Source organism: Eutrema salsugineum, unplaced genomic scaffold (assembly GCF_000478725.1).
Source record: "Eutrema salsugineum unplaced genomic scaffold, Eutsalg1_0 scaffold_10, whole genome shotgun sequence".
Lineage (NCBI taxonomy): Eukaryota > Viridiplantae > Streptophyta > Magnoliopsida > Brassicales > Brassicaceae > Eutrema > Eutrema salsugineum.
In genome coordinates, this window is record NW_006256908.1 from 11,761,094 (window position 1) to 11,776,386 (window position 15,293).

Below are 15,293 nucleotides of genomic sequence, written 5' to 3' on the forward strand. Positions count from 1 at the left end.
CCCTTAACGAGATTATGTCGATATGAATGACTAGGCAACATTTTCAGAGAGCGTGTTAAAAATTACAAATTCTTAGTAAATTTTTTATGTAGGAGGAATTTGATGGTTGGTTCAAAAGGCAATACACCACATGACAATCACAATGTGTAGCTATTAGTCCACACTGTCACAAATATTACTCACAATAGTTTTCTTGACTGTTCACTCAACAGTTTGAATTTTATCTATCAGGTATTTCAAATCATTTTTCTTTCTGTTTAGATATTTATTTAATGAGAAAAACTAATAAGGAAAGGCTCTTGAAAAGTGGTGGGCATAGTATGTCTCTCTATTTACTGTCTTCAATTATTCAAGTCTTTTTTTCTTTCTTTCTAAATTTCTCTGAGATTTTATCATCCATAGTTTGAATTTTGACCCAAACAGAATCATAGATACTCCATACGTGTATCTTGTATCTTAATTCAAAGCATAGGGAACAACCTTTAACAGCCACATAAATTTGTTTTTTTTTTTTCAGTGGCAATATGTTTTTGTTAAACCTTTGGATTTTCAGTTTATGTTTACTCTACTTATTGATATATAATGTTTCTTAGAGCGCAAGCTAATTAAAAAGGGTTGTAAATTTGATGCAGAAAGATTTCGATTATTGTAATTAAATTGATAAAACATAAAGTAATTTCTTCGTAGCACACAAAAAAAAAATCTCAGAAAATTACACTAATTAAGATAAATAAACATATATTTGTGAGAAGAAAAGAAAATGTCAAAATTTTAAACGTTAAGTGATTTGTACTACACTTGCCAATAATGTAGCAGATGTTTTTGAAGAAACGTACATGTATGTGTTATATGTAGTGAAGGATCTAATCGTAGCCTTGACTCACTGGAGTGGTTAAATCAGAACCCCAACTATGTACCGTACGGATCTAAACACATATGGCCTACAAAGAGATGATCCAACGGTTATAAATTTTATCCTAGAATTAGTAGAAGAATTTTAAAAATCGAACAAAATCATATTACTCAAACACATCTTCCAGATTTCTTCTTCCCTTCTTAAACTTGTCAAATTTTGCTAAGCACCATGAAAACAGAAAAAAAAAGTATCTACTTTTTTTTGTTACTGTATTATTTAATCCACGTAATGCTTTCTGGATCTCTCACTCCTTATAAAAGTGCTTTACGATTTGACACCACTTCCAATTCCATCTCCTTTTGCTTTCTCCACATTTTCCTACGTATAGACATGCATAGATATATCAAACAAATCATATAGTTAACAGTATGCACATTGGATGATATATCCTCGGATCACCTGATGATATGTTTATCTACAAAACAGGGCTTATATTTCTGTGATTCAGTAGCAGTTGATTGATAAACAAAGGCCATCTTTTGCCAAATTCTCTGCAAAATTCATGGAGAGATCTATTGAGAATCTGCAGGTATCTTCTTACACAGCTATTTTGATCTAAAACAGCTCATGTGGGGAGTGGAAAACAATAGTATTAATAGCTTTTTCTTTCGACTGTGTATTTAACAGCTCACGGTTTGTACTCACTCAAATAAGAGAAGGGAAAAACTGAATTCTACATGAGAAAAACTGAATTCTACATGAGAAAAACTGTTGGAAGAACTATACACTGACTTTTGTCTTTTATCTATTGTATGTCTGAATATGTGAATCACATCCTATTTAAAAAAGAATCTAAAGGTTTTAAGAAGCAGACAAGAAGCTTTAAGAAACCACCCTTTGATTTTTCATTTTTGATTCAAGAAAACATGTTTGTACAGAGAGTTTTGGGGGGGTCATTTGGTCACGCTTCTGTTGTGTAATCACAAGATTTTCATCTAAAAATAAGAATGATTCATTACCCGTCTCACAACATAAGACAAAATAGACAAAAGTTACTGGATCAGCTTTAGAGGAAGAGGTAACATCTTTATCAAAATGAAGAAAACCGATTAAATCCGGATACTATACTATCGTTCCCTTTTTTTGGAACAACATGAAAAACTGCATAAGACAAGGGTAAAAAAAAATTTATATCATTATGTTTCTGAAAACACATTTGGTCTTTGAGTCTTTAGACTAGCATTTGAGTTGAAGAAGCTTTTTGCTTAGTTAGTTGAACATCCTTAGAAAATTGTTTGCATATGCCATTGGCTTCACATCCGGGTGAGGCTGTGAAATAACAATATCATAAAATTAGAAGAGTTTTCAAAATGAATTTAACCATATACCAGAGGCAAAAGCTATATGACACTCACCACTGCTGAAAATGTAACAATGTTTGGCTTCATATCTGGAGCTTCAAAGCGAATGAAAGCTCCCTTGTTACCCATCTGCAATAATATTTTTCATATAAGTAAGAATAAAGTAATTTAGTGCGGTTTCAAAATTAAACAGAGAGTTTTTAGAGTTACCTGATCACAGTAATTTGGTGCAGAGAACACAGTGATGAGTTTACCATCATGATCAACTTCATAACCTTCATCTTTGACTTCATGTGATCGGACTACCAAATCTGCCAGATTCACAAACGTTAGCCAATAGCCATCTAAAAAGAATCAAATGAGAATCTTAGATCAGACAAGTCAAAATACACTAACCTAGGTTGTTGTCTTCCAAAAATCTCTTCGTAACATCTCCACCAAATGATAGACCAACTCCTCGCTTGCTTGGGCCTCTTCCAGGGATAGGTTGAGGATCACTCCACAACAGTTCACACATCAATCCTGAAAAAAACCATTACCCAGATTAGACAGAAGCAATCATACAACAGATTTGTATGATGAAACATACCTTCTTCGGGAGGCTCACAGAACCGGTCAATGGCTTTGATATCGGATAGTTTCACGCCATCAACACTGAAGAGACCTCCATGCACCACAAACACCTTCCCATTGATAACATGAGCCAGCGGTAGGTAGCAGAAAACTTCAGCAAAGAGATCCACGAATTTTTCACTCAGCTTGGATCGAACCTCACCCTCAAAGCCATATATTTTGTTCATACTCTTGCTTTCATGATTTCCTCTCGCTAGATATATGGCTGCAAATTAAAAAAATTAATTATGGGTAAACAGCAATTTGCAATTGAACTGGAAATTTTTAACCCATAAACAAAGTGTATTATATTAATCATCTGCTCTAAAAATGATTCTTAAGTTGAACATCAAAGAAGCATTACAGCAAGGGTTCAGAGGAATTAGAGAGCTTACATGATGGACACATGCACTTGAAAGCAAACAATGTGAGGATGATTTCAACAGAGAAAGAGCCTCTGTCCACAAAGTCGCCATTGAAAAGATAAGGATTCTCCTCAGACGGAACACCATTAAGCTCAAAGATATTCATGAGGTCATAGAACTGCAAAAATAAACCAAAGTGTCAAACACACCCAATAGAGCACACTACACAGCACTAGCTGGTGTAAAAGGGAGCAGAAGGCTAGCCAACAAACCAAGATAAAGTAAAATCTAGTTTCATAGATATAGCTAGGGACTCGGTTAGTATGTGCAAGGTTTATTGCAACCTCAAGCATGTATAAAGAAAAAAAAACTCAAGCCTCTCAGAATTACTTGAGATAAAAAGTAATGCGAGGAAAGTGAGTGAAACCAAATCCTACCTGACCATGAACATCACCACAGACCGTAAAATGCTTGCCATTAGGTACATTAATATCAACAAGAGAAGGAAGTGCTAGCAAGATTTTCCTTGTTTGTAAGACGATTTGATATGCATACCTACAAATATTATGGCAGCAACGCATTACCAGATGATCACTGTGTTAACTAAGTTTAAGACCACAAAAAAGAAAACGAACCGTTTATGCAATGTTTTTTGGTTCTTGAAATCCTCCATCATCTGTATCACAAAATCCAAGGTAATTTCCTCTCCCTCAATTCTAGCACCAGAATATTGTGGCTCAACCTCTACAATGAAATCGAAAAAAAAAAGAACATCAGTAAATTGAAGAGGGGCTAAAACCTCTATAACAATGAGCACCAGTGTCAAAGAATGTTAAAAACTAAGAGCCATGGACACCTTTTATTGCTAATAGTTACAATGTAGCAGAAGAGCTATGGCAGTTTCTTTTTTTTTTTAAAAGGAGAAAATCTACGAAATGTTCCACTCCTATGGAGATGGTTTTGATCAATATCATTGAACAATTCAGTTCTCAACTGAGTATCCACGAAAGGAAACACATCCATGCTTCGATATGCATGATAATGATCCACATTGATCCTAGGATGAGGATTTAACCAGAGAAAAGACACTACTACCACTGAAGCTACCCCACCAATATGTCCCTAATACCACCGAAACCAACACCATGAGTATCTCAGTTGTGGCAAATCCCCGGACAGCCACCACCATTACTGCTGCAACAACTGCTGCTAAAGCCGTTTTGGTGGGCATGGGCGATGATCTGGGTTTGTTCCCTATTATGTGACAATAGGTAGAAGAATGATTACTAGTCTAAAGCTACACTCAACCATTTTGTCAACTACTAAATCAAAGGCATGTCATAACGAGAGAAGAAAGAGCCAGGGGTGACAGAGCAAACTGCAAGCTATAAGACAACGGCAAGATAAGCAAGCAGATGGAGTATACCTATTGTGTGGAAGTCCACGGACTCAGCCACTGAGCGCCTTTCAGAAGCAGGTACAGAGATTGCTTCTTCAAATTTCAGTTTCATCACTGCTTTTTCACATTCTCTTAGCTTTCTTGTAGCATCTGGGTCATTAGGAGAAATCCTTTTCACCTAAAATATAAATAGCAGACCATGTCAGCAATACCGTACACACAGATTTCTCTAAACCGATACCAAACTGGATTTGCTCACATTACTATCAAAATTCCAGGATCTTATCACTTAATCAGATCAATGCGTCAAGTTATGACCTTTTGGGTGCGTTCAAGCTAGACGCCCAGAGCATTTCCTACTTAGTATTATGATATGAGCCTGACTCCCTCATTCAAAAAGTACGAGGTAACAAACAAGAACTTAAATGGCACTATGCTCAACCTGTTGGAAATCCTTCAAAGCATCCTTAAATTTTCCCATGGCAAGATACGCAGCACCCCGCCTGTAATAGCCCTGTGATTCAGTAGATAATCAGCGAATAAGGCTGAATACACCTGGGAAGAATAAAAGGCAACATCTTGTCACAGAATGATACCTTAGAGTATTTTGAATCAATTTCAATGGCTTTTGATGCATCCTGTATTGCACTGCCATATTCCTCCAGTTTTGTGTGAGCAAATGCACGGTTTGCCCAATACACAGCGTTATTGCCATTGAGTTCAATAGCCTGTGTATATAGATCAATAGCATGGGAGTATTTGTGATCTGTAAGCAAGTAACAATATTTAGTGAGCTATTCCCTAAATCAATACTGATTTCACTAGATTATGTTAACGTTAACAAAAAAGACACACCTTTAAAAGCGTCGTTGGCCTGATTTTTCATCTCCTCGGCCCTTGTAGCATCATTAGACTTGTCATTCTTCGTCTCCATTTTTTTCAGAATAAAGTTATCTCTTCCGCAATTTTGGCGTCTTAACTATCCGGTGAAGACAGAACTGATTGACAAAAGAGGGAAAGTTGATGTTTTTATCTCGTCATACCCAAACAGAACAATAATCACACAACCAGCTGGCCAAATACCATAAACATCTACTCAAATTCAATAAGTTCTACTTAACAGGGAGTTCGTTTAAGAGCTTTAAAAATTGAAATCATACTTAACCTTATCAAAGTTCAAATTTTTCATAATACAGCCACTAAATTTAGTCATATGTAACGAGATTCATATCAGGAAGAGAACTGATTCACACAAAATCATTCGTACACATCAATTAAGTTGAAAAACACACAGAGAAAACTAAACCCAAATAAAGAACAGAGTGCATGGCAGATGCAAGCGAATTGCTCCAGAGTAAAGTGGATATGTGAGATGCAAAAAAAAACTTTTGAACTTTCATCAATGTGAATTGTTTTCTCAACAGCTCAACAACTAAATTGGACATCATCTACGAATGATTCATGGGCGTACGAATTCGAAAAGATAGAAATCCCGTGAAAGATCTGTTAGAAATTCCAGATAAAGGAAAGGCAAAACAGGACAACAAACAGAGGGAAACCAAACGTGTTTTGTCGGAAAATCGCAGAAACGATAAGATACCTCAATCTTTGGCGACAGCGGAAGAGGAAGAGGCTGCTGACAAGTGAGACAGGTTTAAGAGAAGCTAGAAGTAACCAGAAACCCTAGATTGGTCAAAAGAGAGTATGCGCTTGAATCTATGAGGAAGAGGGATTTTTGTCAAATTATTAACTTTTGCCCACTAATAATTATTTACCAGTAAATAATAGGACGAAGAGATGTCGTCGAATCTCAAAAATATTTCCTTTTTTTTTACATCTCTAAATATATCAATCAATCCATATAATATGGGAAATAAAAACATCTTATTCGTCGCATATATTTCTTCGTGTGTGGCCTAAAGGCTTCGGGGCTAATAATCACGGATCTTTTGAGTTTTTTAACGTCAAGTCAAAGATCGATTATGAAACGATGTGTTCTTTTACATAAGTCATAGACAACAAAAAAGGTTAACAACAGCTATGGTGGAAGAAAAAAAGTTACTCGTGTGAGGTTTTTCTTTTAATAGTGGAGTCTCTTCTCAAAAATTTAGACAAAGAAGTTACTTTATGAACTATAGTTTTTCCGACCGAGGATTTAAAAAGGTCTTAATAATGCTCGAATTTATAACGTAATCTGCTTTCTTTTAAGCATCATTTGAGTTCACCTGGTTCAATTACCGGTTTTAAAGAACTTTTTTTCTTTCTCCAGACCAATATTTTTAAATTAAGGGTTAAAAAATATAATTCATCAGTCAAAGTGAAATGCTAGCAGTGAATTTTGTTTGCATGAAATTTTTAGGACGTCTATTTTATTAAGAGGAGCGTTGTCCTTCTCGATTAATTTGGGTCATGGCTTGCTAGTCTGAGAAATTTTTATTTTATCAAAGAGTGTTGTATTCTCATTTTAATTCGAATCGTTTCCTGATGTTTGTTTAATCAAATTGAGGGCCATCCAAATTGAATCCAATTTTTGTTTTTTGAAAGATATGGTGGCTTCTCTAAGTATCTTTGCTCTTAAAGAACACACACGAATTACCAACAGTTCAATCGTATTTACTTTTGCTCTATACAATTTATACACATATATATAAAAACACTTTCGAAAACAAGAAAACGAAGAGTAATGTTTCTTGATTCTTAAATTTCCATCTCAATGTTTCTTTGTTTCTCTTTCAGCCTACAATCAAACACAAAGAAGACAGAATAAAGTTGGGTTAAAATCCCAAATACATGCATGGAATAATATAAAAGATTGACGAGAAAATACAATACCGCTTTGATTGCTTTCTCAACCGAATCCCATCCAAACCGGTCAACATAATCTTGAACAGATTTCCTAGCATCAAGACTCATCATCTGTAAAACTCTTCTTTGTTCATCTGTATAATTCGTTCCTCCTCCAACATTCATTCCGATTTGAACGTATTTTCTCACAAAATTTGAGTAAATGTAAGCCGCACCACTGAACATTGGTAATACCAACCACATACAGAACAAAAGCTTCAAGTATGGCCAAAATGGTAACCTGCAAAAAATGCAAAAAAAGACAAATATTTTTTAGTCTTAATATCATAATAATTTTATATATGTATGAACTCGTGACAGAATTTAGTGAGAGTAATACTATTATTACCAGACAAGGATTCTCCAAACGGATAGCTCAAATATTGTCATGAAGGAGTAAATGATCCAATATGTAAGCCATTGCTGATCATCCAACATCGTTGGACTCTCAATTGCTCGTAACGATGCATACCTACTCATTCATTCCATTTCTTTTAACTAATATTCATTTAAATATATTTAAACCACATAATAAAAAGTTTAAATTTGACTTCACTTACAGAGGATAGAGAAGCATAACTCCAGGCCTGTATGCACCAAGAACTGAAGATGTTAAAAAAATGAAAATGTCTGGATTTTTTTTTTTTTTTTTAAACATCTTATGAGACATCAAAACTTACCCAATTAGAGCATCAAAACGTTTTGCAATCACAATGATGACACCCATTTTTTAAAGTCTTTATTCAGTCTTCTCTTTCAACAGAAATTGTCTTCTTGTTGATCTCTCTGAACAAACTTCTTTAGCACTATGTCGTTTGATATATACACAACATTAAGATTGAGTTTCTTCAAACAAGAATCTTTGTGTGAGTTAAGGTCACAAGTCAGGTAAAGAATCTACATGCAACCCTTTGATACGTTTCATGAACCTGTTTCTTCTGTATTTGCATAGGAGAAAAAAATCAGATGAAGGGAAATCTAGAGTCTTGGTTTTAGTATAACTTCCTATGAATTATATGCGGGATATTATTTTTTACTTAAATAAGATTCTTTTCTTACTTCACAAGAGTCAGTTAGTCTTCAAGAACTTATGCATTAATTAATGAAATTGGACGTATTACACAGTTTGATTGTGATATTTGGTCTGCGAGATTGTGAATTGTTATTCACCTGTAAAGGTCTTTATATCATTTCTGTTTTCTTATCCGTCTATATACTGATTTTCATAAAATTAAAGTTCTTCAGTGATATTCTATTTGATGAAGATTATATTTTTGTCACTGGGCTAGCAAAATTAACAATTATATATAAAAGTAACAATTATATAGACTTATTTCTTACATAATCTCTCTTTCTTTCACATAACACATATAGTATATTATATGATAAAGACTGAGCTAGTAAATTTAATTAACATCCATTATGATATTACATTATTTCACGCTAAGTCTCAACAAAGATAACAAGATATCCAGAACATTCAGATTTCAAAGTATATTAACAAAATATGCCACGGAATGAAGTCGATCAAAGCCCTACCAACTCTCCAGTTCCTTCTTGAAATGATTTTGCACAATTTTAAGCAAAAAAATTGACATATTTGTGTATGTTATATGGTGTTGCTCGTGAAGAAAATTAAAATAGAAGTAAGTACAATGGAAATGATGGGGGGTATGGGCAAAACTCAAAAGACTTTCCTCTCGTCACTAAAATTAATTAATGCAAATCTATGAAAGGGGTTTATGGATAATGACTCTGCAAACGATTAGTCATCCTCCGTGGGCTCTCATTTACTTGATTAGTTTCATCTTCCATAATTATATTGTCGTATATATGAGGTCATTTCTTGCTTAAGTTTTTTTTTTTTAACCAGCATCTCTTGCTCAATTAGTTACATATAATATAATGATATAAAATCAAAATCCTCAATAATCACGATGCCGTTGGACGTCACTGACCTAGTGTCCAGGAAGACATAAGATTTTGGAAAGACGAAATCAATTAATCTATGTACCCATTTTTATCAAGCAATTTTTATAGCATTGGTAATTATTGTTCTTTTGTGTGTTCGCGTTGAATTCACAACTTTTTTTGGGTATTAAAAACACTGCTCTGTCATGAATTTTTTGTTTAGCTTGAATGTAAATCATCTTTTAACATCTAAATGGTTAAAACTTTCAAAAATTCATAAAAAAATATTTAACCATGAAATCTCATTCTTTGGATCGCTTGGCAGTTGATAAGTTCTAAACGCTTAATATAACACCATTAAATACGCAAATTCTTACCATATATCATGTCAGTTGGATACTGGTTTAATTGGAATATATGATTATTTAAAAATAATAATAATAATAATAATTCCAGGTTATTAATATTAACGATCGATATATAGGAGTAGGGCAATAAAAAGAAAAGAAGAAAAAAAAGGAGTATTACCAGAAAAGGAGAATTTCGAAAAGTTGATTCTGATGAGAAACAGAGCCCATACCTCTCTTTTTTCCCCGAAACATGAAAGAAAAATTGGATGGTCCTCCTTCAATGCTCTCCCACCCAATCCAAACCCAACTCTCTTCTTCTTCTTCTTTTTTTTTTCTTTTCCATTTTGATATTTTCTACCTCTTAATTCCCATCAATTTCAAATTTCAATCTAAATGTACACATAGGGAATTAAAAGAACTGGGTATGAGATCTTTGGGAAAATGTTAGACTAATGGTCCATTTTCTTTCTTTCTTTTTCCTCTATAACATTTCAGTTTGAAAAAAACCACCAAACCTTCTGTTTTCTGCAAGTGGATTTTTAAATACTTCCAAAGATATATTCCTCTAAAAGAAAATGTAAACCAAAAAAAGGAATCAAAACAAAATAAAGTAGGAAGCAGCAGTTAATTGGTACTGAGTTAATAAGAATAGTATTTTTAGGCAAGAACAAAATTAATTCTCTTAGATTTTATCTTCTCTTCTTGCTTCTCCTTCTTTTTCTTTCTAATCATAATCTTGCAAACCCAGGTATAGTTATTAGTACTATGCACTGAATAGAACTGAAATCCAAGTTTGTAACCAAAGGTTCTTCTTCCTTTTTCTTCATTCAATCCTTGAATCTTGGAGTGACCAAATTTAGGGTTGTTCTTTCATTTAATCACTAAAAAACCCATTTCTTTTAATCAAAGGCTCTTCTTTTTCTCCATTGAAATCTCAGAAACTTGAATAGTAGCTATAGTAGTTTGAGTGCAAAAAGATTTTGATCTCTAGCTCTCTGTCGTGTGTGTAGTGTTTGATTATGTTTGGTTCGTTTATACTTTACAGGGTTTATATAAATGGAGGGTGGTGCGAGTAATGAAGTAGCAGAGAGCAGCAAGAAGATAGGGAGAGGGAAGATAGAGATAAAGAGGATAGAGAACACTACGAATCGCCAAGTCACTTTCTGCAAACGACGCAATGGTTTGCTCAAGAAAGCTTATGAGCTCTCTGTCTTGTGTGATGCTGAGGTTGCTCTTGTCATCTTCTCCACACGAGGTCGTCTCTACGAGTACGCCAACAACAGGTAAGAAGAAGAAACAACTATTCTCACTTCTTAAGATCTTGATTTTCTTTTCTTTCTTTTTTTTTTGGCAATAAAATTTTGATTTTTTTTTTTGTTTATTACGGATTTAATTTGCATCAGTTTTATGGTTTTTCTCTCAGTGGGTAAATTTCTCTGAGGCTCAATTCTCTATTGGAAAGCTCTAACTTATATATGTGTACCAAAATTAGGGTTTGCTAAAACTCGGAACCCTAGTTTTGTTTTGGGGGAAATCCTAATCTCTTTTCTTCTCTCTCTGTGAAAAGCTGTGAGTTCTTTTTTTTTTACGAAGCTGTGAGGTCTTCTTGATAAATTAATAAGCATCACCATACCTTGTTCCAGGATCACTTTTTTTTCTTCTTCTATTAAATCCTTAAAACAGCATCTATATGTATCTATGTATGTCAATTTCTACAAGACAATTCGATCAGTATGATGACCCATCAGGTTTATTTCTGCAGATTGATCATTAGGTTTCCATCAGAGTAATGAAAAAGTAGGGTTCTAGAAAGAAAAAAATTATATAAATATTATATGTTATGTATAGCTATGAAGCTAAGTAGATTCCTTAAAAATTGATACACTAGGGGGAAACTAGGGTGTTTGTTATCTGACACTTCTCTAAATCTTTCGGTGATTTGGTCTGTTAAATCAAGAAATATCTCGGGACAAAGCTTGTTGTTGAGTCACTAATTAATCATCCATCAATCAAGCAAAACACAATTTAATCAGAAAATTTGACTTTTTGATTATTATTTTCCCCACTCTCAAGTTGGGGACTTGTCATTTCTATTTCAATACATTTCCAGCTATTAACAACTCATGTTCATTTCAACGTTCAGATTATTTGTCTGTTTCTTAATAATAATTGTTTTAGAAATATTCTAGAATTTTTTTGGGGGGTAAATTAATACTACAGAGTTGAGGGTGTTATATATAATCTAATATTTTTAGTCAACTCTTTTCCTATGGATAAAAGTTAAACTAAAAAAAACTACATTTAGTAACTGTGTATGTGACATGACTTATAAAAGTATCTTTAGTTAAATACCCAACTAATCTGATTAACAAAAGAGGAATGCATTAGGTATGTAGAAAATTGTAGTTTCTAGGTTTCTATTTTCAATTGTGTAGCTAAAGTCTATACTCTCTTTCTTATTTCAAATATCCTCAAGCTTTTTGTCTTTTGATATCTTTCAACCTCAACTTTCCATCATACCATTTCTGTGAATTAAATGGTGAAAATGAAAACGCAACATTTCAGTTTTGCTAAGGATTTTATGAATTTCACGTTCTTGGTTGCCTCAAATTAACTATTATTCACATACGCATCACACATGGTGCAATTGCAAACTAACACTTTGATCCTTGTATGAAATCAACCTATCTATGATAGAAAAAACATAAATTTTTAAGGTTTTTAGCAAAAATATGCCAAAAAGAGGGAGAACCAATCATATGGTACGTAGTAGACTGGTCCAGTAACTCTATTTTGTCGTTGAATTCAAGGTTTTTAGCCGGAAAAAAACTTTCTTGTTTCAAATGCTTAAATATATCAGAGGATGTTTAATATCCAAAGGTAAAAACTATTAAAATCAATATCTTAAAGTATTTCATTTTATCTCTGTTAATGTTATAGGTTTCTGGGTTTAATTGATTAGGCTGATGATTTAAAGTTTATATATTTTCCTTTGTGTGGATGTGGGTGAAATCGTACGATGAAAAGTGTGAGAGGAACGATCGAAAGGTACAAGAAAGCTTGCTCCGACGCCGTTAATCCTCCTTCCGTCACCGAAGCTAATACTCAGGTAACATTCATTAATGAAGTAAAATTCACCTTTTTTTCAATAAATTATTCGCTATTTCTTTCTTCTTTACAATTATCCATTTTCATTTTCTGACTTTCATCTATTATATTGATAAAGTACTATCAGCAAGAGTCGTCTAAGCTTCGGAGACAAATTCGGGACATTCAGAATCTGAACAGACACATTCTTGGTGAATCTCTTGGTTCCTTGAACCTCAAGGAACTCAAGAACCTCGAAAGTAGGCTTGAGAAAGGCATCAGCCGCGTCCGCTCCAAAAAGGTTAATCACTATAGTTTCATTGATCAAACTTCTATGTTTGGATATATTGTGTTCACGACTTTATCTGATTATTCTTGCCCGTTACATTTGATTTTTGTTTTTCCTCAGCACGAGATGTTAGTTGCAGAGATAGAGTACATGCAAAAGAGGGTAAAAACCTATCTTCCTCAGCAAGTAACTTCACTCCTACTTTATACACTACCTGTTTCTCTAATCATCGCTTTCCTTTTTTGTTGTTTTCATGTAGGAAATCGAGCTGCAAAACGATAACATGTATCTCCGATCCAAGGTCTTGTATATATTAGCATTTCGAATTGTCTTTTTTTCTTTTCTTGTACGCAATGTCTTGATGTGAAAAATTCTATATATATGCTTGTGCAGATTACTGAAAGAGTGGGACTACAGCAGCAGGAATCGAGTGTGATACATCAAGGGACGGTTTACGAGTCGGGCGTATCATCCTCTCATCAGTCGGATCAGTATAACCGGAGTTATATTCCGGTTAACCTGCTCGAACCAAATCAGAATCCCTCCGACCAAGACCAACCACCTCTCCAACTTGTTTAATTATGTCCAATTAATCTATCTAAGCTTCTTTCCTCGTCTGAGATCGTTTTGATGCATATATACTCATACTTAAAATGCAGACGGGCAACGATTTGAGAGGGACCAAATTTACATATATCTTTGATTATTTATATGTATGTAAACCTTGCAGCTAATAATTTCAAAACAAGAGAATTTAACCAAGTAAAAACAGGGTCTCTTGTCATTAAAATCTCTGAGTAGTTCCTACTGCTTTCCATTCTGTTTGCCTATTCAAATAAAATTGTGTTGCTGTGACCTAAAAACTAGATGCAAAAGCATGGTCCATGCATCCAGGTTACATCTACTTCTTTATATAAGTTGTAGGTATGGACATGGAGTATGAATAGGGAGGCTAACAAAGGCCAAAAACTTTTTCCCCTGCCATTCTCATAGCGCAGAGGACAGTTTCTTTTTTTTCCTCTTTATCAGTTCAAGATTTGCACTTTCTACTGAAGCTAATGCAAAAAATTTACACGAGAGAGATCGTAGAACGTACCTCATGATTACTAATCTCTAGACAAGGCCACTGAATTGCAAAACGATTGTGGATTTGAGAGTCTTGCCTAGTTACTTAAATGAATCAAGATCTTAACAGCGACACAGCGACATGTCACATGTTATGAATAGACAAGAGGATGTGTAAGGTCTTTTGACAACGAGAACTCAAAGCTGGTGGTAGAAGCAAGCCTCCTGGCTGCCACAAAGGCAGTCGTCCTCGGGTTATGACTCTGCAGTATATGAGACTCTGTTAGTGCAATGAGACGTATCTTAGTGCGGATATATAGGAAAGGGATGCGATTTGATACTCATGCTTTAAGTAAGATTTCAAGAGCAAGGAAGTTTATACCTGAAACCAAAGCGCAGTGATGAGGAAAGAAGCTTGATATGAGAAATTGATATATAGTCTCTGCAAGAGTTTGTCAAGGAGGACTCGTCTCACTTTGTCATCTCCTCCATGACTTTCTACAAGAGTTAGTACATTCGTGTATTTCTCACCATGATTTTATAATAACAGTAAACCAAAATTTCATGTTGCAAAAGTAACAAAAACACATAAAAGACCTAACTTTTACTGCAACAGAGCAACCAAACCAGTTACACGTCCTGTCAGTTAAATGAGTGAAAACTCTCATATCTAACTGTTGTTTCGTTGCTGCATGTGTTCTGGCAACTGTCTTAATCTGTGGAGAAGATTGTCTCCCTCAATACCTTTAGATCCCTCAATACAAGATGTAGGTTAAAGCTGGTAACTTTCACTCAAAACGATAAGAAACCACTACGTAGTGAGCTCTCTTTAGACAATTAAACGTGCTCGTGAACAAATCAAGCCTAAAGGTGGTAACACTCTATCAATGCATCCAATTTACCAAGGAAACAAAAGGGTGAAATCCTTGAAAAATAGTAATTTCAATTTCATGTAAATATAGATCATCCAAAGGGAAAGATGAAAATTTTACTCCTATCTATATGACACTAGAAGCAATAATATAACCGAAACTAGATTGAAGGCAAATTTGCAATTTGGGGAATGATTAATCGTGTTTCAGAAGATGTTAGTTGAAGAAGAAGAAGAAGCGCTTCCAGGAGAAGACGGCATGAATTCTAAGTTTGAAAACGCT

General features: G+C 34.3%; 3 protein-coding genes across 9 annotated transcripts; 1 reads left to right on the forward strand and 2 right to left on the reverse strand.

The window, feature by feature from the left end:
- Positions 1 to 1,852: 1,852 nt before the first annotated feature.
- LOC18026501 (serine/threonine-protein phosphatase 5) lies at positions 1,853 to 6,364 on the reverse strand. Of its 3 annotated transcripts, none has more exons than XM_024148173.1 (14): positions 6,194 to 6,364; positions 5,449 to 5,591; positions 5,190 to 5,359; positions 5,036 to 5,107; positions 4,621 to 4,771; positions 4,290 to 4,448; positions 3,830 to 3,938; positions 3,632 to 3,749; positions 3,225 to 3,372; positions 2,807 to 3,055; positions 2,614 to 2,739; positions 2,428 to 2,528; positions 2,272 to 2,346; positions 1,853 to 2,185 (listed from the first exon to the last, which is right to left on the reverse strand). In XM_024148173.1, exons 2-14 carry the CDS (start codon positions 5,525 to 5,527, stop codon positions 2,126 to 2,128), a joined length of 1,617 nt encoding a protein of 538 aa, XP_024003941.1. In that variant the 5' UTR covers positions 5,528 to 5,591; positions 6,194 to 6,364; the 3' UTR covers positions 1,853 to 2,125. The 3 variants fall into 3 exon arrangements, with proteins under 3 accessions (XP_024003941.1, XP_024003940.1, XP_006411550.1); XM_024148172.1 differs by having other exon boundaries at positions 4,287 to 4,448; XM_006411487.2 differs by lacking the exon at positions 4,290 to 4,448 and having other exon boundaries at positions 6,194 to 6,361.
- Positions 6,365 to 7,195: 831 nt separating this feature from the next.
- On the reverse strand, positions 7,196 to 8,410 carry LOC18026502 (HVA22-like protein f). The gene is made up of 5 exons (XM_006411488.2): positions 8,118 to 8,410; positions 7,998 to 8,024; positions 7,787 to 7,909; positions 7,426 to 7,678; positions 7,196 to 7,330 (listed from the first exon to the last, which is right to left on the reverse strand). Exons 1-5 carry the CDS (start codon positions 8,162 to 8,164, stop codon positions 7,304 to 7,306), a joined length of 477 nt encoding a protein of 158 aa, XP_006411551.1. The 5' UTR covers positions 8,165 to 8,410; the 3' UTR covers positions 7,196 to 7,303.
- A 1,878-nt stretch (positions 8,411 to 10,288) lies between these two features.
- Positions 10,289 to 13,852, forward strand: LOC18026503 (agamous-like MADS-box protein AGL5). Of its 5 annotated transcripts, XM_024161094.1 has the most exons (7): positions 10,325 to 10,446; positions 10,744 to 10,981; positions 12,726 to 12,807; positions 12,925 to 13,086; positions 13,195 to 13,236; positions 13,334 to 13,375; positions 13,468 to 13,852. In XM_024161094.1, exons 2-7 carry the CDS (start codon positions 10,755 to 10,757, stop codon positions 13,651 to 13,653), a joined length of 741 nt encoding a protein of 246 aa, XP_024016862.1. In that variant the 5' UTR covers positions 10,325 to 10,446; positions 10,744 to 10,754; the 3' UTR covers positions 13,654 to 13,852. The 5 variants fall into 5 exon arrangements, with proteins under 5 accessions (XP_024016861.1, XP_024016862.1, XP_024016859.1 ...); XM_024161093.1 differs by having other exon boundaries at positions 10,289 to 10,329; positions 12,925 to 13,236; XM_024161091.1 differs by having other exon boundaries at positions 12,925 to 13,236.
- The last annotated feature ends 1,441 nt before the right edge of the window (positions 13,853 to 15,293 follow it).

What these genes read in the sequence shown, in the direction of transcription:
- LOC18026503 (XM_024161093.1), top strand. Translation starts at nt 10,755, where the DNA reads ATGGAGGGTGGTGCGAGTAATGAAGTAGCAGAGAGCAGCAAGAAGATA. An exon ending in TAGAGTACATGCAAAAGAGG is followed by an intron (nt 13,237 to 13,333) that starts GTAAAAACCTAT and finishes GTTTTCATGTAG; the next exon opens with GAAATCGAGCTGCAAAACGA. An exon ending in ACATGTATCTCCGATCCAAG is followed by an intron (nt 13,376 to 13,467) that starts GTCTTGTATATA and finishes ATGCTTGTGCAG; the next exon opens with ATTACTGAAAGAGTGGGACT.
- LOC18026502 (XM_006411488.2), bottom strand. Translation starts at nt 8,164, where the DNA reads ATGGGTGTCATCATTGTGATTGCAAAACGTTTTGATGCTCTAATTGG. An exon ending in CGTTTTGATGCTCTAATTGG is followed by an intron (nt 8,025 to 8,117) that starts GTAAGTTTTGAT and finishes TGGTGCATACAG; the next exon opens with GCCTGGAGTTATGCTTCTCT. An exon ending in GTTTGGAGAATCCTTGTCTG is followed by an intron (nt 7,679 to 7,786) that starts GTAATAATAGTA and finishes CATTTTTTGCAG; the next exon opens with GTTACCATTTTGGCCATACT.
- LOC18026501 (XM_024148172.1), bottom strand. Translation starts at nt 5,527, where the DNA reads ATGGAGACGAAGAATGACAAGTCTAATGATGCTACAAGGGCCGAGGAG. An exon ending in GGCCAACGACGCTTTTAAAG is followed by an intron (nt 5,360 to 5,448) that starts GTGTGTCTTTTT and finishes ACTTGCTTACAG; the next exon opens with ATCACAAATACTCCCATGCT. An exon ending in TTGATTCAAAATACTCTAAG is followed by an intron (nt 5,108 to 5,189) that starts GTATCATTCTGT and finishes ACTGAATCACAG; the next exon opens with GGCTATTACAGGCGGGGTGC.